Raw genomic sequence first — 25,307 nt, 5'->3', positions numbered from 1 at the left:
GATCATGAACTAAGTTGCCATGATAATTTTGGAAGCCTGTTTGACAGTTTGTGGATTTTTAAAAAAGTTGGACCCTTTTGCTATAGTAATTCTACTTACGGGGAATCATCTTGAAGCAGGTATAAACATGTTTCAAAGACTAGTGAAAAATAAGTTAAATCAATTAGGGTTTAGCCATATGATTGAATATTATGTTCTTATGAAATTTTTACTGTAGAAAAAATATTCATGATACAACATTAAGGAAGAAAATATGGTAGTTATAATCCTTTACCTGCTGCCATTCTAATTTTTTGTGTATACATAGTTATATGCACACACATACATCTATATACATTTATAAAAATACTGGAAAGAGTTAAGACAGTATTCTGGTTGGTAGAATTAAAGGTGACTTTTATGCTCCAAGTTTTCTCTACTTTTGAAATGTTCTTCAGAGATCACATATTAATCTTACAATAAGAAAAAATGAATATAGAAATGTAAAGGAAACTGTACCTCATCTACTGCAATAGTTGATGCATGTCTTCTTTGTTTTGTTTTGTGGTAAAATCCACTCCTAATTAAGGTGTAAAAATGTCCTTAGGTATGACAAGAAGAGATTGTGGTAAGATAGAACATAGACATTGTGGTAGGACAGTGTAATATAGTATATAGTTTTTTTTTTTTTTGGTATTGGGGATTGAACTCAGGGGCTCTGGACCACTGAGCCACATCCTCAGCCCTATTTTGTATTTTATTTAGAAACAGGGTCTAATTGAATTGCTTAGCGCCTTGTTTTTGTTGGGGCTGGCTTTGAATTCATGATCCTCCTGCCTCAGCCTCCAGAGCCACTGGGATGACAAGTGGGCACCACTGCACCCGACAGTATATAGCCTTTTTATAGGAACATTTGAGCTTTATTTTTTAATCTTTAAGTTTGGATCATAGTTATTGACTCCAGTAGGGATATTTGTAAATTGAATATAAGCAGTTGCATCACTTTTAAAGTCCTATATATGCTAAATGTGAAAGAGTTTAGAAGTATCTAGAAATGAGAATTCACTCCTCCAAGTCTAACATGTGACAAGCAGATAGTCTTGTGCCAGAGAATTCTGGAAAATTTCCAGCGATAATTGTCACTCAAAGGTAGCTTTGGACATGGAGTTTAGTAAATTACCTTTTTGAATTTGGCAAGCTTATAAAATTAGTGAAGTACAGTAAAGAATTGGCATACATACAAACAAGCAAATGCTTTTTACTAATTAGAGTTCTTAGAGGGTTTGGGGAGCCTGTAGACAAGGTACAAACAATAGATTGTACAGATTTTCAAAAGTCTTCGACAGAGTTTCATATGTTGCTTATATTTTGTTTTCTCTAATCATTTTAAGATGGTGTTTATATGCATTTTAATGTTGCCTTAAATTCAATTCACATTTGATTGTTAATTCTTTTTATATTTTTATTTTTTGTGGTGCTGAGGATTGATCCTAGGATGTTACACTCTACCAGTGGCTACATCCCAGCCCTTTTTCTTTTTCTTTTTTGTACCAGGAATCAAACTCAGGGGCACTCAGCCACTGAGTCACATCCCCAGCCCTATTTTGCTTTTGCTGAGGCTGCATTTGAACTCATGATCCTCCTGCCTTAGCCTCCCAAGACACTGGGATTATAGGTATGCACTACCCTGCGTGTCCCTAACCATTTTTATTTTTTATTTTGAGACAGGGCCTCACTAAGTTGCTCAGGCCGGCACTGAATCTGTTTTTCTCCTTTCTCAGCCTCCTGAGTAGCTGGGATTATACTGTGCCCAGCTTGATTGTTAATTCCTTAGGCACAAATAATATAATCAAGATATATTTTTAAAAATAAGTTTGGCGATGTTTATAAGCAGCTTTTGAACTCTGATGTAATACAGGGCTCAAACTTTTGTGGCAAAGGGCCAAATTATAACTATATCAGGCTTTGGGAACCCCCCCCCCCCATATAGTCTACATTATATGTCTTTTTTTGTAAAATACATTCTTAATCAAAGGTTGTATGAAAACAATCTGGATTATTGAATTTGGTTCTAGGACCATACTCTATTGTGTCTTGATTATTTTGCTGGTCCAGTTGATGACTAAAATCAACTGGACCAGCAAAATAATATTAGAATTGTTCTGTTGTGGTTTGAGATCCAGTTTAAAGATCGAAAACAATGGAATGGTTAAATAGATTAATCTCTTGAAATGCTTGGATGTGTTTTGACAGTAATAAGTGTATTCTGTATTCACTGAAATATGCTTCTTAGTGACATTGTAGTCAGACCAACCACATGATTGATAGGATATTTCCTAAGGTCCCACAGAGTGTATCACTCATTTGTGAAAGAACTTTGACAGTTTAAGGAATTTTGGAATGTTACTAATTATGAAAGTAGTATCAAGGGAATTCATATTTAAAAAAATTTTTATTGATAAGAATGGGTCTCTATTTTTTTTTAAAGAGGTGATATTTTAAAGCAGCCTAGAAATCATGATTATATTGTTTTAGTGAGAGATGTGTGTAGGTGGTAAGGATACTGCATTTCACTTAAATTTTAGAGAAAGCTTCAGAGTTCTTTTGAGATTTGTTTTTGTTTTACCTATCCTCAGCTTCCTGTTGATGTTCATTCTGTAATCCTACCTAGAAGTCAAATCTATCTGATTTTAAGAGAGACATTTTCAAAAGAATTGACTTTAGCTGAAGGTGTTGTGTCAGTTAAACTGTGCAGCAGCCTGCCCCACTAGGCCATTGTGTCTGCTTCTCAGTGCCCCAGCTGGCATGATGGCCTCATGTGGGATGCATGTTTCATCATGAGGATGGTGTGGCTTCTGTTAGTTATCCCTCTGTCTGTTGCTCTGCCTCAGTAAACCCAGGGGTTATCTTTCCACTTAGGTTTACTTTTTTTTTTTTTTTAAGATTTTCTTCTCTTTTTCCCATTTATTTATCCATCTATCTATTTATTTTTGTGATGCTGGAGATTGAACCAGGGCCTTGTGCATGGGGGAGGTAAGCACTCTACTAACTGAGTTATATCCCCAAACCCTCCACTTAGTTTTACTTTTGTTAGTCAGAAATTGCATGAGATGAAATTCACTATATAGCTTCGATTTTTTTTTAAGCAATTAAAAATATCACTTAAGAGGTATAGTGGTTGCCAGAATCATGTTTTTTACTAGCTACAAGTATGGTTTTAAATTTGTTGAAAATTCTGTTGGCTCTTTATTCTACTTCATCTAAAGGTTAGTTTTTATGTAAACTTTAAGGTAGATTTCAAAATGTGGCATGCAACAAAGAAAAGATGGTTTTTCTTTATAATAAATATCTTTGTTAATTATAAGCTATATTTTATAAGTATATCTGAGTTACTAAATTTTAAAAATTATATTTTAATTCCTAAGAGAAATTACTGATTGAAATTTAGGTTTAATCTGTTCATCTTTTAGAAAAATTAAATACTAGTAGAAAGTCTGTAATATCTTCATCTTGAATAAGTGACGAATTTTCTGCAGCAGAAGCTGTTTTTCTTAGGATTTTTATTTTTTAGTGCCTCTACCTCAAGAGTTTTGCTGCAGCACACAACTAAATATCACAAGAGGATTTTTTTGTTGCTCCCAAACTGAAAAATTAATTTCTCATGCCTGCTAAATTGTGATCAAGTGTTTTGTGATGGTAGATTCTAAAATTGATATGGCAATGAAATTTTTTAATATATTACGATCATTGAGAAATATATTTGAAGAATTTGTTAGGGAATACTGTGAAGTGTTTGAAACGAGAATATGGTGCATGGCAAAAATTTAGATTCTAACAGAAATGTATTGTTAATTCAGGGAACAGAATTTTTTGAGTATTCAAAGTGTTTGGTTCTAGGCTAGTTACTAGAAGGCAAACAGGATATGCTTCCTTGTGTCCTACAAGTTATAATTTGGTACAGAGACAGACCATAAATGTAGCAGCATTCTGGTGGAGGAATCCAGGGCACCCACAGGAGAGGCATCTGTCCCATATTAGAAGGGAGAGGAGCTGAGTCTACTCAAGAAAGGAATCATATCTGCTTTTGGGAGCAGCCTCAAGTTTGCTTTTGGGAGCAGATAATATTTAAACTGAATTGTAAAACAAAACAAAACACTGAATCGCATTTATATGCTATATAAATATATAAATATAAATCACATTTATATGGGTATAGATTTGTTAGGTTCAGAAGTAAGTCAAAAGAATTGAGTTAAAAGAAACAGGATATAAGAATAAGAGTATAGAATTTTAGAGGAACCTGCAAGTTGATCATTTATAGTTGTAGTGGAGGGCATATGGGTGGGGCCTGGTAGATGAGAGAGAGAATTTTTTTTACTTTATCCTCAGACCTGTACAAAGTCCTTTAATTGTGGTGTAAAGAATATATTTGAAAAAAGAAGTTATACAGTAAATTTGTTATAATAATCCAAGTTAAAAATGTTGAGATGCAGATGAATTGGAGGAGAAGGAACTGAGGACCATTCAGAAGTACCAGGGCTTAGTGATGTTATGGAACACAGGTTCATGTCAGGCAAGGTTAAGAATGACTTGAGGGGCTGAGAATGTGTCTCAAGCCCTAGCTCGCTCGCCTGGCTTGTGCGGGACGCTGGGTTCCTCAGTACCACATAAAAAAAATTAAATAAAAAATAAATAAAGATGTTGTGTCCACCAAAAACTAAAAAATAAATATTAAAAAATTCTCACTCTCTTAAAAAAAAAAAAGAATGATTTGATTTCTGGCTTGGACACCTGGGTACAAGTTAATGCCGTTCCCTAAGTTGTTTAATACATGGGAGGATTGGTTTGGGGGACACCTTAAAGAGGTCACATGGTGATTCCAGTTTGCGTTTATGGGTTTTCAGAGTGTGTGAGCCTCGTGCTGTAGATCTGGGAGAGGTCAATCTTACCTAGGAGAATGTAGAGCACAAGTAAGAAGACAGTGGGTAGAGCTTCGATAAGGTGGCTGATCTTGGATGGAAGATGGAGGAGTAAGTAGAGAGGTAGTGAGAAAACTAGGAGAGTATGTCTTAACTGAAGTCAGGGGAAGAGGAAGTTTAAAGAGAGGACAGTGGTTACAAAATGAAGGGGATAAAAATGTTCTGAAAGCAACAAAGAGGTCCTTTGTGAGTCAAGAATGCACTAGAAGTAATCTCTTGCCCGTGGGGGAAGTCTTAATGACCCTAGACCTTTCTTAAGTTATTTGGATGGTAAAAGGCAAATAAAATTTTAGCCTCATTTAAGAAAGCATGTGTAACATAAAGGTTTTTGTTCTTTAAAACAGCATATTTTATAAAAAAAAAAAGCAGGTTAACAGAGATTATATGTAAATGGAGAAGTGTTTCATTTCATTTTAAGGCTTATTGTTATTTGGATACTAGGTACTAATTCCAGTCTTTAAAGAGTCACACATAACTAGATAATATACAATCTGCATTTCTTCAAATTACCACCTTAACCTGTCTAGCTTGAGAATGAGGGAAATATAACATGATTTTTAGAGATTCCATATATTGCATATATATTCAGCTATAGTTTATTTGATCTTCATATAAATCCATGTTATTTAATATGAATTTCAGTGTATATATATCTCTTTTTGAAGCCTTAAATGTTCTGTTGTAAAATGTGTTTTAAAATTATTAATAGAGGGCTAGGATATAGCTCAGTTGGTAGAGTGCTTGCCTTGCATGCACAAGGCGCTGGGCTCAGTCCCCAGCCCCACAAAAATAAATAAATAAATAAACGAATGAACAAATGAATGAATAAATAAATAAATAAATAAGATTACTAATGGAGCCTGTGAACTTTTATGACTTATTAAAAACATAAATAACTGTTCAGATCTGTTATTTTCATTAAATACTTTTTAAATTCTATAAAAACATCTCTAAGCAAATATAATTTGTAGCTTTATAATATATAAATGGATAGTCATAATTTTGGGGTGTGTGTGTGTGTGTGTGTGTACTGGGGATTGAACTCAGGGCACTCAACTACTGAGCCACATCCCCAGCCCTATTTTGTATTTTAGAGACAGGGTTTCACTGAGTTGCTTAGCACCTCACTTTTGCTGAGGCTGGCTTTGAACTCATGATCCTCCTGCCTTAACCTCGTGAGCTGCTGGGATTACAAGCATTTGCCACCTGGTCATAATTTTATTATAATATTTTAATTATGGTATTTGATTTAAACACACACACACACACACAACACACAACACACACACACACACACACACACACACACACACACACACACACACACACACACACACACGGGATTGAACCCTGAGGTGCTTAACCACTGAGCCACATCCCAAACCCTTTTTATAGTTAGAGATAGGGTTTTGCTGAGTTGCTGAGTGCCTCAATAATTTGCTGAAGGGGCTGGGGATGTGGCTCAAGCGGTAGAGCGCTTGCCTGGCATGCGTAGGGTGCTGGGTTCGATCCTCAGCACCACATAAAAATAAAAAATAAAGATATTGTGTCCACCGAAAACTGAAAAATAACTATTTAAAAAATTCTCTCTCTCTCTCTCTCTCTTTCTCTCTCTCTCTCTTCTTCTCTTTAAAAAAAAAAAATTTGCTGAAGCTGACTTTGAATTCATGATCCTCCTGCTTCAGACTCCCAAACTGCTGGGATTACAGGTGTATACCACTGAGCCCGGCTAATATACATATTTCTAGTGAAGAAACTTATTTATTTATTTATTATTCATAGTTGGACTCATTCATTCATTCATTCATTTATATGTGGTGCTAAGGATCAAACCCAGGGCCCCCACACATGCTAGGCAAGCGCTCTACCGCTGAGCCACAGCCATAGAAATTTATGTTTTTTAAAATAGTTTTTTTCCCTTAGGGATTTATAAGGTTTTCTTTTCATATATACATAATTTTTTAAAGATGTTGACATTTTTTAAAAGCTGTTATTCATTTATTTATATGCGGTGCTGAGAGTCGAACACAGTGCCTCACACATGCTAGGCAAGTGCTCTATCACTGAGCCACAACTCCAGCCCTTATAAGGTATTCTTGATGTCATATATAGAAAGGAAGATCTGAAAAAAAAAAATTAGCAGTACTATTAAAAAGTAGCCTTTTCCTTAACTGGATATGTAGATTTCAAACACTATGATTTCTTTTTCATTCAAATGTTTTAAATCTTCTAAGAAAGACTAGAAAATATTTCCCTTGCTTCTTATCACATTGTCAGTACTTTTTCAGAATGGCAAAGAATTGCCAACCAACTTTAAACTTTCTCTTCACATTTCTTAACTATGTAGATTAATTGTGGTTGTTTGTGCTGCTTTCATACTTAATTCTCTGTGTGCTTATGAACACATGAAAGTGTGAGTGGGTACTACAACTATTTTCTAGTAAGATGGATTTTAACTTCTTTTGACATAATTCCTGCATGAGATTTGCCTTCTTTTTTTCTTGGGCAGTGCTGAGGATTGAACCCAGGGCTGTGTGCATGCAAGGCAACACTCTGCCAACTGAGCTATATCCCTGAGATTTGCCTTCTTGTAACCATGAATAAAAATTTATTATGCTTGTTTTTCATTAATGTTATTGAAAGATAAATGGTTATGGTTAGAATCTTTTGGTCTAATTTGCTTGGAAAGCAATCAGCTAAAGTTCATTGTAGTTTTTTGATGCAGTGACTGTCCCAGTCCTAGGTGATTTTAATGTCTTTGTTATCCCAGTGGTGTGTTTTAGCCAACTTTCATATTAGTTAATACATAGTAGTTCATTTTATTTAAAAATCATCTTTAGTTTCATTTTTCAATACTCAGACTTTTCTGAATGTGGGTACTCTTTAACACAACCAGGTATGCATCTTTATATAACTTGTATGGAAGTTTATTCACTTTAAAAAGTTTTGGGGGCTGGGGTGGTGGCGCAGAGGTAGAGCGCTTCCTAGCATGTGTAAGGCACTGGGTTTGATTCTCAGCACTACATATAAATAAATAAAATAAAGATCCATTGACAGCTAAATATACACACACACATATGTTTAAAAAAATTAAAAAGTTTTGGTGTCTCCAACTTGGATTAGAGGCAGAAAAATAGTATGTAAGTTAAAACTTACTTAAAAAATAGAGTGAAATTGATAGGAATTTTAAAATTTTTAGTACGTTTGATTTATTTTTCTTGTACTCTTGGTTTTTGATGGTTTTGATGTAAAATATTCACACCAGTTTTCTACTTCTAATTTAGGTTCAACCTTAAAGTGCAATTGCAGATTCTAGCAAGCTTCATGCTCACTGGAGTTTCTGGAGGTGCAAAGTATGCTCAGAACGGACAACTTTTTGGGCGTTTTAAGCTTACTGAAACACTTTCTGAAGATACTTTGGCTGGACGACTGGTGATGACCAAAGTCAATGCTGTTTATTTATTACCAGTCCCTAAAGAGAAGTTAGCACAGACCCAGGGAACCAAAGAGAAGGTTTATGAAGCTAGTATTGAAGAAAAAACAAAAGAATATATATTTTTAAGGATATCCAGGGAATGCTGTGAAGAACTTAACCTTCGACCTGACTGTGACACACAGGTATGTTTGAAAGTGACGCAGTATCTACACATGTCTGAAGACCCATTGCCAGTTGATAGCCTTCTTTTGGTTTGGTTCGTTCTTCCACAATAACTAGAAATATGATTAGCTTATTTTGGTGAATTAAGAATTGGACCTCTTGTAACTCCCAGAGAAAATTAGTTTTTTAAAAAAATTTAAGTAACATGTAATATGTTCTACTTTTAAATAAGATGAGCTTTCTAATTAGTTTTATTTTATTTTTATTATTTTTAAAAAAAATATTTATTCTTAAGTTTTAGGTGGACACAGTATCTTTATTTTTACATTTTATGTCGTGCTGAGGATTTAACCTAGTGCCTCACACATGCTAGATGAGTGTTCTACCACTGAACCACAACCCCAGCCTCTCTGATTAGTTTTAAATCAGCAAAGAAGAAAAATGAAAAACTAAGCTCCATGCTCAGATATCTCTCATTTGCAACTGTATATGTTCCTGTTCTCTTTATCTTTGTGGGTTTTTTTTTTTTTTAAAGAGAGTGAGAGGAGAGAGAGAGAGAATTTTTAATATTTATTTTTTAGTTCTCAGCGGACACAACATCTTTGTTGGTATGTGGTGCTGAGGATCGAACCCGGGCCACACGCATGCCAGGCGAGCACACTACCGCTTGAGCCACATCCCCAGCCCTATCTTTGTGGGTTTTTAGGTGAATTGTGTGTTCAGGCTGCCATGTTTAACTGGAAGGCTAGCCTTTTCTTTCCTTTTTGAATACAAAACTTGGTGAATATTATTCATAGTGAATTGGAACAGTGTAATAGGGCTGATTGTCAATCATTTTTCCCTATTGTTTTACTGATTTTATCAAATGCATTCTTTGTAAGAAGGTGGTATCAAATTTTGTCTAGAGATTAAATGAGTTACAAGTGCTTAAGTGTCTTAATTGTAAAATGATGTTAGTAACAATATATACATCATTAATACTGTTAAGTGAGACAATCTATGTAAAGTACTTATTACAGTGCCTAATACTAACTAAACAAAGCAAATATTAACCATAATAATTGCTATTAGAACATGATCACACTTAAAAAAAAAAACAAAAACAAAAACAACTCTGAACTACTGTTCCCCCAAATTGTTGTCTCCACAAAGTCATCTAGTGAGCTGCTAGCACTGATCATTGATGTTTGTAACATTATGCTAGGTGAAATAAAACCAGATTCAGAAAGTCAGGAGTCCAGTGTTTTCTTTCACATGTGGAAGCCATGGGTGGTGGTGGGGAGGATCTCATGGCAATAGAAGGGAGACTAATAGAGTAGAGGAAGGACATCAAGAAGGAGGGAGGGGACTGAGCTGCTTGCCTGGCATGTGTGAGGCACTGGGTTCGATCCTCTGCACCACATTAAAAAAAAAAAAAAGTCATTCTGTCTCTCTACAACTATAACTACAAAATTTTTTTAAAGTTAAAAAAAAAAAGTAGGAGGGGAGGGTATGGGGAAGTACTGGGGAACAGAATATACCTAATTATGCTATGTCCATATACAAATAAACCACAGTGAATTATATATATGTATGTATGTATATACACATGTGATATATATTTGTATATAATTATAATGTGTGCATTAAAAAATAATAATTATAGAAGAGAGCACTAGAGCAAGCTGATTGGGGGAGGGAGGTAGCAAGGGAAAGGGAAGATACTGGAGAACAAGGTTGATTGAATTGTTTTGTAAGTGTGTGAATATGGTATAATGAATCCCACTATTATATATAATTATAGTGTAGGAATAAAAAATAATTTAAAAAATTCATTTGATCTTTCAGGTTGAACTCCAGTTCCAGTTGAATCGATTACCCCTCTGTGAAATGCACTATGCACTAGACAGGATCAAGGACAATGGCGTCTTGTTTCCAGACATCAGCATGACTCCCACCATACCGTGGAGTCCCAACAGGTACAGGAAGAAAGTGCCTTAGTAGAGGATGTATATCAATATTAAATGCACTATCTATAATAAGTAATTCCAGCATACTTTTTTTTCCAGATATTTTATTAGTTGTTGATGGATCTTTATTTATTTATATGTGGTGCTGAGAATTGAACCCAGTGCTTCACATGACAGGCAAGAGCTCTACTACTGAGCCACAACCCCAGCCCCTCCAGCATACTTTTATAGGAAAGATTGCCTATGTTCCTCAGGAGGCATTTTAGTGGTAAAGAAAGGAGAGTGAGCTCATGGTAGAGCGCTTGCCTAGTGTGCTTGAGGCCCTGGGTTCCACCCCCAGCACTGCAAACAAAACAAAACAAAACAACCAAACCAAACCAAAAAAACAAAACAGTAAAAGAAACCTCAGAATGAAACATTTGATTTTCATCATTGATTTTCTTGGCCAAGACTCCTCACAGTCGAAATGAGTTCTGTTGCTTTTCTTTTTTTTTTCTTAATTTTTTTTTTAATTTTAGTTGGACACAATACCTTTATTTTATTTATTTATTTTTATGTGGTGCTGAGGATTGAACCCCGTGCCTCACACGTGCTAGGCGAGCACTCTACCGCTGAGCCACAACTCCAGCCCTTCTATTGCTTTTCTTAACAGCCTTAGTTTGATAGGATGCCAAGCAGTTTAGGGATATTTTTGAGTAAAAGGTTAATTGGAAAATTGAGGCCTTTCTGAATTAAGTAATTAATTTTAAATTATTTTTGAAAGTGGACAATATTGTGATTTCAGCAATGTGGAGTAAGCATGACAGAAGATACTTTAGAAACGGCTCTCAAGTTATTGGTTGTGTAAATAGTATTCTGCTTAAATTCTCTTTGACACTTCTTTACATGCAATTAAATAAGACACTTCTGTTTTGTTTTAACAGTAGATAGCAGTGATAGTTGTGTGACTGAATCGTTTTTAGTTTCTCTGCCAGGTTTTGTCTCATTGGTCCCTGTCTTGCTCATACTAACTCCCCTTTCTCTCTCTCTCTCTCTCTCTCTCTCTCTCTCTCTCTCTCTCTCTCTCTCTCTCTCTCTCTCTGTAAATTTACTGGCTCGGCACAGTGGACATTTATTTATCACTCTAAACATGGTAGAGTGGCCCTGTTCCATACCGATGGAGGCCCTGGCATGTTCAATAATTAGTTTCCAAGGTCACTGTGTGTGTTGACAGGAGAGAATGAGCACAGAGGACCACATGGGTCATTTTTATGTGCTAGGCCTAGAAGCAGCACACATCAATCCTCCTCAACATTCCATTTTCTTCTGGTCCTAAAACAAAACAAAATACGACATTCCTTACAACACAGAACCTGAGCCGTTTCTGCTGTGTTTTTGCTTGCCCTTGCTGTCCTATCTCCTTTCTTCTTTTTCCTGCCAAAATTTTTGAGATGGAATGTTTGGCATGTTTCTAGTACTCTCTGTTTGCTGTTGTATCTCCTTCCCACTTGCTCATACTCCTGCGGGTACTCCGTGATCTCATTGTAAACTCCAGCGATGTCTCAGCTCTCATTTGGTTCACCTTCTCTGCATCTGTCCCTTTCTTTCCATTCTCAGAACCAGTGCTTAATTCATGCCTGTACCGATTCAGCAGCATGCTTGTTGGTCTTCTGTCCTGCTGGTTGTAACCCTGTTGTCTGGTCCAACTCTCACATTTCTTTCAAAGTTAGTTTTCTAAAACAACCATTATGTCAAATCTCTGAAGGCTTCTCCTTGACATGTTGATAAAGTCTTAGAGCCTAATTGGAAGCTTATTATTAGCTTTTTGTTGCAAAGCATGTTGATTGTGCTTACCAACAATGTCTTTTCAGGAGTTTACTCAACTGTTTTCTGCTTGACGTCCCCTTCCTCCAAGTCCCCAGTACTCTAGCCATATTGAATTCTCTTGAAGTTTATTTTTTAAAAATTTAAAAATTTTTAATGGGTGCCATCTTAACCACTTTAAGTGTATAGTTCTGCAGTGTTAAATATGTTCATATTGTTATACAATCTCTACGTCTTTTTCATTTTATAAAGCTGAAACTAAGAATCCATTGAAGAACTCCCCCCCACATCCCCCACCAGCCCTGACTCTTTATCTTTATGGGAGTTCCTCACTGGGACATCTGGGCTGACATCTTTGCCCAGTGTCAGCCTGTTGAGAATCTTCTTATCCTGTAAGGCTTCTTCCAGCCCCTTCCATTTCATTGTTTCAGTAACTACTGAGCCCCTGCTATCTAGAAGGCTCAGTCAGTTTTGTGCTTTCAAGCATAATTTGTCCAGTTACTTTTTGTCAGTTGTGTACATTTTATTTTTCTCACTAGACTCTGAGCTTTGTATACTAAGAGACCATGTCTTCTTTATTTTGAACTCTAACAAGGTCTTGCACATTATTAATATTTGACACACTTAAGTTATTAAGAATTTCAAGTTTTTTTAATGTTTTAGTTGTAGATGGACACAATACATTTATTTTATTTATTCATTTTTATGTCTTGCTGAGGATCAAACCCAGTGCCTCATGCGTGCAAGGCAAGTGCTCAACCACTGAGCCACAACCCCAGCCCAAGAATTTCAAGTTTAAAGAAGGAAAATAGTTGTTTAAATGTTGAGGCCATACCAATAAACTTTTAGGCATTTTTACCTGACGTACTCATTACTGAAAGTTGTTTTACATATAATATATTCAAATCCTACTGACTGTTAATGGCAAAAGTTACAACAAAATGTCAAATAGTAGAAAAACTTCCTATCAGGAAACAATTCATACCACTGTAATACAAATAGTAATTAAAATGTTCTGGCTTGGGGCAGTGGCACAGGCCTGTAATCCCAGCAGTTTAGAGGCTGAGACAGGAGGATCATGAGTTCAAAGCCAGCCTCAGCAAAAGTGAGATGCTGTTTCTAAATAAAATACAAAATAGGTCTGGGGATGTGATTCAGTGGTTGATTGCCCCTGAGTTCAATCCCCAGTACTTCTCTCCCTTCCGACCCACGAAAGGTTCTGGATTTAGGAACTTACTCAGATATCATTAACTATTTAATATCTTTGCTGGACATGATGGCACATGCCTGTAATTCCAGCAACTCAGAAAGCTGAGGCAGGAAAATTGCAAGTTCAAAGTGAGCCTTAACAATTTAGTGATGCCGAAAACAACTTATTGAGAATCTTTCCTAAAATAAAAAATTAAAAAGATCTGGAAATATTGCTCAGTGATTAATGCTTCCAGGTTTGATATTTGGTACCAATAAACAAAGAAACAAACAAGTAAATCTTTTGTGAAATATAGATACATAAATGAAGTTGAGAAATTATTCTTTAGCATGTAGCCTTATAAATTAATTATAACAATGTATTTGGCCAGGGAAGGACTTTGAATTAATTTGGTTCTGGGAATAAAACAATTTTTATTTTATTTTATTCAGAATAAATTGTAGAGACTTCATATTGTTTCAAATTGTGAAAACCAAAGTTGACTTATCAAGTATTTAATGTATATCTTTCCCTTATTAAGTGGTGGTATAATAAACAAGTGCACTTTGTTTTAGTCATTGGTTCTCATCACCTATTCACTATTCATTGCCAGAAATTACAGAGATGATTGACATTGATAAAGTTTCTGGTCTACTTTGAAGTGCTTATTTACACTGAAATAATTGGTAGGTAGAATGAGTTACATAAACAAAGTAAAGGGATATGACATATTTTATACCTATAAGTTTGTCATTAATCTCTTAGATTTATACTTACATAGTATAATCTATAGCTCTCTCTCTCTCTTTTTTTTTTTTTTTTTTGTACCAGGAATTGAACTCATCAGGGGCATTTGACTCCTGAGCCATCTCAGCCCTATTTTGTGTTTTATTTAGAAACAGGGTCTCACTGAGTTGCTTAGTGCCTCGATTTTGCTGAGGCTGGCTTTGAACTCATGATCCGCCTGTCTCAGCCTACCAAGCCTCTGGGATTACAGGCATGTGCCACCGTGTCTGGTTTATAGCTCATTTTTAAATTGACAAAACTCCCCAGATTTGAAAGATTAGAATGCTTTTTATTTGATACCAGGGATTAAACCCAAGGGTGCATAACCACTGAGCAACATCTACAGCTCTTTTTAAATTTTTTATTTTGAGATAGGGTCTTACTAAATTGCTGGGACTGGCTTTGAACTTGTGAGCCTCCTGCCTCAGCTTCCTAAGTTTCTGGGATTTTGAGCATGCACACTGTACCTGGCAAGATTACAATGTTTCAAAGTTTTTGTTTTTAAATGTGTGTCCTAACCATTTTTCTGAAATATAGGAATAGAAACTAAAATTAAACTTCTATTTCTCAATTATGTTTCCATACAGCTTTAAGTAAATATTTTTAATTTATAAAGTATATATGCATTATCTCATTTGATCTTTATAGTAATTGTCTTATGCAAGTATCATCTCCATGTACATGTGAAGGAAGCATGAGGGACAGATATCAAAGAATCATAGTGATCAGGCATGGATGCAAGTAATGGTTTTCTGAACTAACTGGTGAAAGATGTTGAATTATAAGCCTAGAGATAGGTGGTCCAGGCTAGTGCAGGGGCTCAGCAGCACCATCATGGACCAAGGTCACCCTTTCCTCTCTGCCAATAAAGTGAGCTGGTTTTCTTCTTTATGCTTATTATAGTCTCATGGTTATCCTGTGGCTGCTGTATACTTATTTACTACATTGTCTTTCCAGCCAGTTGAAGAAAAAGAGGAAGGCAATGGAGCAAGAAGGACTTTCTTCTAGTTTAAGGAAAAAATTTAAAAATCTGTACCTAGAATGGTTAGCTAGCTAAATAATTAGTGAGGCTTTGTTTTTACTTTATTGGCTATGAGAGTCCTTCTGAGGGACTTATTCCTGCAATTAATTCACCAAAATTGGGTATTCAGCAAAGGAAACTGGGAAATGGAATATTACAACTGGCTAGGCCCAGTAGCTGAGAAAGGCAGGAGAGAAGGGTGCTTTGAATGGTTTTGGGGTAGTCATTAATGCCACAGGGTCTGCCACATATATTGGGTCTGGACTTAGTGGTCACCTAAAACCCATTTCTTCATTTATAGAAGATAGAATATTATTAGGTACTGGCAGAATTATGAGTAAATAAGCTGGTTAATACAGAGGGACTGTGAAGTAAAATGCTTGCAATTTAGTAAACAGCTTCCAAGGAATTCAGCATCACTGCTCAGCAGTCTTTTTTCTTTGTTATTGTTTTAACTTAAAAAATCTTGTAGTTCAGAAAAATGGCTGATGGCATGTTCACGTGATCAGTTTATTTTCTAAGGATTTATATTTTTTTATAAGTTCTGCACATTAACTTGTTGTGCTACTGGAGCTCCTACATTTTCTTTACAGAGAATTTTTTTGGTTTGAGATTACCTGTCACGATGTAACATTCACTGTAATTTTTTAAGAAACTAGAAGTGTTAAGATGATTTTCCATATGTCCTAGCTTCTAATTTTGAATGTAGCCTCACAGAGGGAATTTTCCTGTCTAAACTCTGTTCTACTATTTCAGGATTGTTTTGCAGGCACTTTGCACATTTTCTAAGCATCTCTTTACACACCCTTCCTATTTTGGTTTACATCCCTATCATTTTTGCCATAGTTGTTGTGATATTTAGTGATTCAGTTGTGACTGTGAGAAGAATTCTGTTGGTTCTCCATTTGGTTTGATCTGTTTCAGCATCTGCTGTTCATTTAAATCTTCAAAACTTTGCCAAGTTATAGAAGGGACACTAGTAAGATAGATCTCATTACACCAGCCATCTGTGCTACGTGGCAGGTGTTCTTAACCCTGAAAAGTAGGATAGATGTGGGTGATTTGTATGTGAAAACATAAGAAAATATTTCATATTGTTGGCTTTTGGTACCTTTTTTTAAAAAAATGCTATTTTCTAAGTTAAGGTTTTGTAAAAAATCTGCTGTCTCTTAACCAGAGACATAAAGTCTTTTCTTTTTCCCTGTTTGAAACCTTGAGAGACTTTTCAGTGGATCAGAATATAAATTATTTTAGTTTCTGTTTTGCATTTTATTTGCTATGCAAAGAAACAACTTTATTATTTTCAGAAAAATATTTCTGACACTTTTTTGTCACAAACAGATACATTGGCATTATTACTTAATGAACTTGGCAGCCACTAGACTAGAAGTGCTTTGATTTCTTTAGATTAGTTGTCAAAAAATTTTTGTGTTTGGAATAGGACAAGGTAAAGTTATGACTTACATGGGCAGACACTCTAAATGACTCTGTTGGGTAATTTTCCTGAAAAGTGGTTTTAGAACAAGCATTAGTTGTTATTGGTGCTGTTGTTTTAGTAGTTTTTAGTGGTTCAGTAAAATTTCAGGATACTTCTGTGTGATATTCTATTCATTACTAAGTTGCATATATTTAAAATGACATTTTTATTTTTCATAGACAATGGGATGAACAGTTGGATCCTCGACTAAATGCAAAACAGAAAGAAGCTGTTCTGGCTATTACCACTCCACTTTCCATCCAGCTCCCACCTGTCCTCATCATTGGGCCCTATGGGACAGGCAAAACATTCACTCTAGCTCAGGCCGTCAAGCACATTCTGCAGCAGCACGAGACTAGGTGAGCAGCTGGGATGTATGCTAGTATTTCAAGAGCAGGGCGCTTCTTTTCTTCTTATTTTAAATACAAAATGAGTGCCAGCAAGATAGTTTTCACCTATCTCTTAAAGATTGAAAGAACAGAAAAAAGACTAAACCCAAAGCACTAAAATTTAAATTCTCTAGAAACACTGTTTTTAAAAATTGGTAATATAGAAAGTGATAGTTTTTAAATAGCCATCAAAACTTGAAGTCTGCCAAGGAATTGTTATATATGTTAAAGCCCAAAGAGCTGGGTTTAGAAAATTTCGTATTTATATGATAGATTTTAATATAATTTTGGGTAACTTCCTTTGTAGCTTAATGAGAAATGTTGTTTCCTAAAGGCGTCATTAAATAATAATAATGTTAGAGAGCACTGAGTAGGTTGGCAGAAATGTATGCTATTAAGATGGCCACTGCTTTTTTTTTTTTGGTATTATACTGCTTGAATAGTTTTGTGTTTTATCATTCTTTTTATTTGCACCATTTATTTCAGCAGGATTCTCATTTGCACCCATTCTAATAGTGCTGCTGATCTCTACATAAAGGATTATTTACATCCATATGTAGAAGCAGGCAATCCCCAGGCAAGACCTCTCAGGTATTTTTTAAGGCTTATTATGTATCTGTATCATACTTTATTATTCTTAAGAAAAGGTGTCTGCAAAGATTTTAGTAACTTTGGATATACCAAAATCTTTAATTATGTATTGGCATTTGGAGGTTGTCTTTTGAATAATTAATTTTAAATAAGGCAAAATGTAAAAAAATCTTTAACCATTTATTAACTATAGAGAAAGACATCCTTTTTTAAGTTTTGTGTGTAAAAAATGTTACAACCTGAGTAAATTTTGATATGTACCTCTAAAAGCTGGTATGATAAAATAATAAATATGATAAATTAAAATCAAGTTTAATTTACATTCTAGCACATTTAGTGTGGCAGAGTAGTCATGCAGTTTCAGCTTTATGGAAATAAACATTTGACTGTTATCATGCTGGTAATTTTGTGGAAGCTACATATTAGAGAAGCATGAAATACTGAAATGCTTTCTGCAACAAAATGTAATTGACTAGAATTCACAATTTATTGCTACTGTTTAAAAGACATAATGTCAAAGAAAATTTTAAGTTGACATAGAAATGTCCTGTGAGTATTTGTAGACATGAAGTGTACTTAAATACAGGATTGTGGGGGAATAAAAATCCTTTTCTTCAGAAAACAATAAAGAATCATTAAATGATTATGTATTATACCATTTGTTTTCATTGCTATATGAAGTTAATGTTTAGTTTGCCATTTTACCAACTAATATATCATGGCCTAGGTTATTCAAATTACTATTAATTCTTGTTTATAAATTAATTTCTAACCACACACTTTTGATTCATAATTCACTTAACTTTTTATTTCTAGTTGATCCCAGGCATGGAAAAATGAAATTATGCAGTTTACTTCTTTAATAACCATAGCTAAAACCATTTAAATGATTTTAGAATTGCATTTAAACAAAAAAAAAAAAGAGAGAGAGAGAAAAAAGTGATGTGGCCTGTTAATAGATTTTTTTTTGCTATGTTTTTAGTGTAGAAGATAAAGCAGGAATAGTTATTTTACCTAGAATCTAGTTGTATTTAATAAGAAAATATCATATGTAAACAATTGTAAGTGAAAATGTGGTATTTATTCAAGGGTAAATTCACCAATAATTACTTTGCTTCAGAATCTTATCTTGTTCAGATTTGAGTGAAAGTTGAATAGCTAGCATTTTTTGCCATAAATGTTTTCACTCTCATGTTGATAAATTGTTTTCTTTGCTTTTGTCATTGATAGAACATGTGTTTGTGTGTTTTTTTGTGTGTGTGTGTTGCGTGGGAAATGTGGCAATCTCATTTACCATTGTGCTTGATTTGGAAACAGTAGGGTAAAGTCTGCTCAAATCTCGGTGGACTTAGCATATTTCACTTGCTATTCGTGGTGGTAGAGCTATTGATGAAAGTAAAATTTATCATTTTGAAAGTTGTACTTAGCTTTTTCTGTTTAAAATTATTTTTTTGGAGGTTATAATCCAACATATAGTGCCTCTAAATGTGTAGAGTGAGAAGTTATATTCTTATGGTTGTATGGTTGTAGTGGCCCAAATATAGAAACTTACCTGTTATAAAGAGGTCTCTCTGGGCTGGGGATGTGGCTCAAGCAGTGGCTCGCTTGCCTGGCATGCGTGCGGCCAGGGTTCGATCTTCATCACCACATACAAAAGAAAACGGAGATGTTGTGTCTGCTGAAAACTAAAAAAAAAAATAGGCATTGGAAATTTCTGTCTTTCTCTCTCTCTCTCTTTCTTAAAAAAAAAAAAAGAGGTCTCCCTGTTCTCACTTTTGAGACTAGTTCAGTCCGAGATGAAAAAGTATGTTCAAATGCATATGATTTCATTTAGAAAATTGAATTAAATGAGAAAAAAACCCTGACTTCCTTGCATACTTTCTTCATATAAACCTACATTTTCCACTCTGTTTTCCTCTTTGGGTAATGTATTGACTTGTAAATGTATTTCCTAAGAAATACTTGTTAGGATTTATTAGCACCCAGTAGGGAAAATTAGAGTGACTAACTGCTCTGGGGCGATCAGCTTTCTCCACATGATCCCAGGCTGCAGGGGAAGGAACACAAGAGGGCACCAAGTGTCTGCTCTGGTCATGAAGGAGAGGGATGTCTTCAGGGAGTGAAGGTTTGCTGTCTTTTGACAGTACTTTAGAGTCCCAGCCCAGGAAACTTGATAGTGTGAGACTAGCCAGAGTAAATAGCACTAGTTAGTAGGTTTAAATATACTACATGTGATTCAAATTTATAAAATTCTCTTAGTTGCCAGGAGTTGAGTTCCAGATATTGGGAGTAGAGGTTTTAGAAATCATTTTAGATTACATTTATTTTTACTTTTTACTTTATTCAGAATTAAAAGATTTAAAAATGGACTGTAGGGGAGAAAGCAGTTTGTTTCTGTGCATGGTTCTGAGGATCATGCACAGAAACAAACTGCTTTCCCTATAGTCCATTTAGCAGGGAGAGGCCCTCTTTGGAGATTGACCGCTTCCTGGGCAAACTGGAAAAATTTGTTGTAGAAAGATCTTTAAAGTTGTAATTTTCTTCTGGTATCATGTTCTGATTCTTAATATCTTAACTAATATCATTCAGGAGCTTCATTATTGCATATGAATTCAATACATGAATGAGATTGCAGTGAATTATAATTACCAAACTATGTCCTATTTTAAGAATCATTATAAATCCTGTGGGATATTTGAGTTGTTTTGTTTCTAGAAAATATGTAAATTACGTAATTGGAGTCAATTAAGTACTTTGAACTTTTTGGGGGGAGGGTACTGGGTATTGAACCTAGAGGTGATCTACCACTGAGCTATACTCCCAGCTCTTTCTATTTACTTATTTATTTTAAAAGAGTATATTCCTTTTTTTTAGACATTTATTTTATTTGGTGCTGATGATCGAACCCATGGCCTCACACGTATGAGGCAAGCACTGTACCGCTGAGCCACAACCCCAGCTCTACTCCCAGCTCTTTTTATTTTGAGACAGAATCTTGCCGAACTGCCCAGACTGTCCTCAAACTTGGAATCATTCTGCCTCAGCCTCGGTAGTAACTGGAATTCTGGCTCCTGCCAACATACATCCCCAGCTTATGTTTGAGTGTCACTTTTTTTTTTTTTTAAGATGGCAATGGACTACATTTTATTTATGCATTTATATGTGGTGCTGAGAATTGAACCCAGTGCTTCATATATGCCAGGCAAGTGCTCTACCACTGAGCCACAACCCCAGCCCCTTAAGTGTCACTTTTTACTATCAATTCTCAGATTTTGAAAAATGTTAGGTGTGTTTTAAATAATCTTACTGAAAGTATCTGTCTCATTAAATTGTTGCATGAAATGACAATACAGAGAAAATATTTAAATCTTTTGAAAGTGAGCACTAGTGTTGTACTTTTAATAAAATAGTCAAGAGATCAAGCTTTGAATTCTTATGGCTTACTTTCTTATTCTTACTTGAGGTAACTTTCCAAGTAATGTGAAAAAGTAATGATATTTAGAACTTCAGGTTTTCATTCTTTCCGTCCTTCCTTCCTTCCTTCCTTCCTTCCTTCCTTCCTTCCTTCCTTCCTTCCTTCCTTCCTTCCTTCCTTCCTTCCTTCCTTCCTTCCAAGAAGAAGAAGAATCAGGTTCCTGGAGTTAGTTGATAAGTAATTTGAAAAATCATTCTTTTCTATTTTACAATGAAATATTTATTGAAGTAAATAAGCACAAAGAAGAAAATCAACATTATCTATAGCCTCAGTATCCAGAGATAAACACTCACTACTAACACTTTGGAGTTAAGTCCTAATTATTTCTATGCTTAATTACATTTACTGGGGTTAATGTGAATAGAATCATAGACAATTTGTAAAATGAGGTATTATTTAAAAATATAAAACATATTTGAAAGTTTTGTCTCTTTTAGAAGTGGTAATTCTAAACTTTGACCAAGTTTACAATTCTTATCACCATAGTGTTTTTAAAATATCTTATTCCTCAATTATAATTTATATTGAGACATTTATTAAATAATCTTTTTGCTTTGTTTACAATAAAAAAGAAAACCCTGTGTTACGTGTTTCACAGAGCTTGAGAACAGATTGTAGAAGTTGAGACTGGTTTTAATTGCTTGTATTCATGCCATCGTGTCACCTTTTACATTTGTGTGATGTAAATTGAATATTAACTGAGTATTAAAAATGCTGGTTTCAAAGCTGGGCATGGTGGTGCTTGCTTATAATCCCAGGTGCTTAGGAGGCTGAGTTAGGAGGATTCCAAGTGTGAGGCCAGCCTCAGCAAGGCCCTAAGCAACTCAATGAGACTGTCTTAAAATAAAAAATTAAAAGGGCTGGGGTAGATTCAATGCTGCTTTTAGTGTCAGCTTTGCTGTAGGAAGTGGAGGACTTCTGTTTGTTGGTGCCAGGTATTCTGCTGCATATTATATATAATTTCTCTAAATCCTTGAGAGATTGAGCTATTAGATCCATTTTGGAAATGAGAGTAGATGCATACTGATACAGCCCTTTGGTTTAGAAAACTACCTTGACTTCATCTGTATTCCTCTGTTGAAAATTTTTATAAATATTTGTATTCCCTGGCTCTACTTCCTATGTTCTCTTTGTCTTGAGCCCAAGTTATCCAAGTTTCCATCTTTACTTTTAATCTGAAACTATTATTTTGTGGTTACTAATGGTTTCCTTGTTTCTGAATCCTGTGGTCAGTTCTTATTTTATTTAGCCTCTTAGCAGCATTTGGTACTGTTACTCTTTATTTCTCTCTTGAAACAGTTTGTTCATTTTGTATCTAATACTCCCTACAGCTCCTGAATTCTCCCCTATTTCAGGCTCTCTCCCAGTTGCCTTACTTTATCCTACTCCTTTTCCCAGCCTCTAGATGTAGGAGTGTTCCGTCATTCATTCTTCCTCTAGTTTTCTTTCTTTTTTAAATTTATTCTTTTTCTGTAGGTGATAATATCTCATCTTAAGACTTTGTATTCTCCCAATACATACCACTTGACCTAGGGATTGAATGCGGGGGCACTCCACCACTGAGCTACATCCCAGCTCTTTTTTATCTTTATTTAGAGACAGGGTCTCGATAAATTGCTGAGGCTAGCTTTGACCTCACAATCTTCCTGCCTCAGCCTCCCAAGCTACTGGGATTACAGGTGTGTGCTACCAGGTCAAGCTCTTTTAAATTTTATCTCAAGTTGATTAGTAAATCCTATTGGCATGACTTTTTTTTTTTTTTTTTTTTTTGAGGTACTGGGGATTGAACTCATAGCCGCACAATACTCAGCAAGTGTTCTACCACTGAGCTATATTGCTAGCCCCTGTTGGTATTACTCTTACAGTGTCTAGTGAATCTGACCATTTTCATATCTCCATTGTTACCATCCTAGTCCAAGCCACCATCTTCTCTTGTCCATGCCTTTCAACAACCTCCTAACTGATTTCACTGCCCTTACCTCCATCCCACCCAGAGGCGTGTCGATGTTAAATTGTACTGGCTTGTGATAGCTGATCATGTGCATGTCTCATGTGTTCATGTTCAGTGACATGTACTACTAACTTGAAATTGGCCATGGTAATAGTTTTTACACCAGGGAAATTTGCAAACACTACAAATCAGTCCCTCCTCCCCAGCATACCATTGTCTGGTCCTCCCCTGCAACATATTCTGCCCAGAGAAACAGAGCAACATAAGTCCTCTAGCAACATAAATCATGTTGTGTGATTGTCCTGTCATTCTTTTTCTTTAAAAAAATTAAAAAAAAATCATTGTTGGATACAATACCTTTATTTTATTTATTTATTTTTATGTAGTTCTGAGGATCAAACCCAGTGTCTCACATGTGCTAGGCAAATGCTCTACCATTGAGCCACAACCCCAGCCCCTGTCCTGTCAAATTCTGAAGGCTTTTCATTAAACTCAGGCTAAATCCAGAGCCTTTATGATTACTCCCAACCCCTGTGTGATCTGTTCCTGTACTATAGCTTAGTAGATGCCTAGTCTTTGTTATGTTGGGGGAGTGAGAGTTGGATGGGTGGATGGATGGATGAGTCTTTTCTGTAGCATTTTAGTAATCTGTAGCATGAAACCTATTAATATTTTTCTTTTGCAATTAATGGAAGAGATGCACTATCTTAAAGTTTGCATACTTTTGATACTTTTGATTGTTCTGAATTTAAATTTGTTTTAAAATGTCCAGAATCTCAGATAGAGGTCTATTTAGATATAGGTATAAGAAGTTTTCTAAAGTAAAATGCAAATAACTTGAATTTGTTATAAGTGTGCAGTTTCATATTCTAAAATATGAGTTCAGTGTATTTTTGTAAGAATATTCTAGAAAAAGTAATTCCATAGTAGAACGATTTTGAATTTAATTAAAAACCCATATGCATGTATATAACTTGTTTGTCATTTTGTTGAGATTAATCTGAACTCTTAAAATTCATTAGGTATTTATTTTGTGGTAGCACTTATGCTTTCTGTTTATATCTTTTTTCTTTTCCTTTTTTTAAAATGGGAGACGTCACACTAGATATAGTGGCAGTTTTATGTTAAATTCTAGTACAGTGGTGTGTTAATTAGCAATTATGAAGTTTTACTTGTTAATTTCCAAAAATTGGAAAATAATGGTGTCAATAATTTTAGTAATCAGGTATTGTTAAGATGTTGATAAATGTGTATCAGAAATATTATCTTTTTTTACAGGGTTTATTTCCGAAATCGCTGGGTAAAGACTGTCCACCCAGTTGTGCATCAGTACTGTTTGATCTCAAGCGCACATTCCACCTTTCAGATGCCACAGAAAGAAGATATTCTTAAACATCGAGTGGTGGTGGTTACATTGAATACTTCCCAGTACCTCTGTCAGTTGGACCTTGAACCTGGTATGCTGACTCCTGCTGCAATATAGGGTATCTCACAGGGTTAGGGCTTGTGTATTCAGTCTGTAGCCCATGAGCCAAATCTGGCTTGCTGCCTGTGTTTGAATAAAGTTTTACTAGATGGAACACAGCCACCGGTGCCCATTTAGTTGCCTGTTTGCTTTCTATAGATGCTTTTGTGCCACAACACCTGAGTTGAGTAGTTGCAACAGAGACTGTGGCCCACAACCTAAGATACACACTGTGTGCGCTGTACTGAAAAAATTATCCAAACCCTAGACATTTTCATGACTGTTATTCCATTGGTCAGGTGGTTGTTACTTATAATCACATGAAGAATTCAAATTTGGACATTGTTGGTGTTTTTTTTGTTTGTTGTTTTTTATAAAATTCTCAAGTTTTTGTCTTAAATTGCTTTTGCATTGTAGAGACAACAAGCATTATAGGATTTTTTTTTTAATGTAATACTATTACATTTCTATACTGGAGCTATGTAAAATCAATCTAATATTACACAGGGCCAGATAGAAGATAACAGGTTGTTGTGATAATATGGTGGAACAAAGTAGTATTACTTCAGATGCTTTAAAAGGATGCTCATTTATTACTGTCACATTATAATTGTTGACATTGATCAAAATTTTTTATCTTCTCCTGTTGGAATTG

General features: G+C 35.2%; 1 protein-coding gene across 5 annotated transcripts in view; it reads left to right on the top strand.

Annotated features, from left to right (window-relative positions):
- Positions 1-25,307, top strand: part of Helz (helicase with zinc finger) — a 172,277-nt gene that overhangs the window by 68,088 nt on the left and 78,882 nt on the right. For 3 of the 5 annotated variants that reach the window (XM_078041842.1, XM_078041841.1, XM_078041845.1), the window contains exons 14-18: positions 8,243-8,576; positions 10,384-10,514; positions 16,961-17,140; positions 17,657-17,761; positions 24,466-24,644. In XM_078041842.1, the coding sequence (XP_077897968.1) occupies positions 8,243-8,576; positions 10,384-10,514; positions 16,961-17,140; positions 17,657-17,761; positions 24,466-24,644 (929 nt within the window). The remainder of the gene's footprint in view (positions 1-8,242; positions 8,577-10,383; positions 10,515-16,960; positions 17,141-17,656; positions 17,762-24,465; positions 24,645-25,307) is intronic. The other 2 variants (XM_078041843.1, XM_078041844.1) reach the window with 2 other exon arrangements.

Source organism: Ictidomys tridecemlineatus, chromosome 3 (genome assembly GCF_052094955.1).
Source record: "Ictidomys tridecemlineatus isolate mIctTri1 chromosome 3, mIctTri1.hap1, whole genome shotgun sequence".
Classification (NCBI taxonomy): Eukaryota; Metazoa; Chordata; class Mammalia; order Rodentia; family Sciuridae; genus Ictidomys; species Ictidomys tridecemlineatus.
Note: the sequence above shows the minus strand (reverse complement) of the source record. Positions and strands in the feature narration are given on the sequence as shown.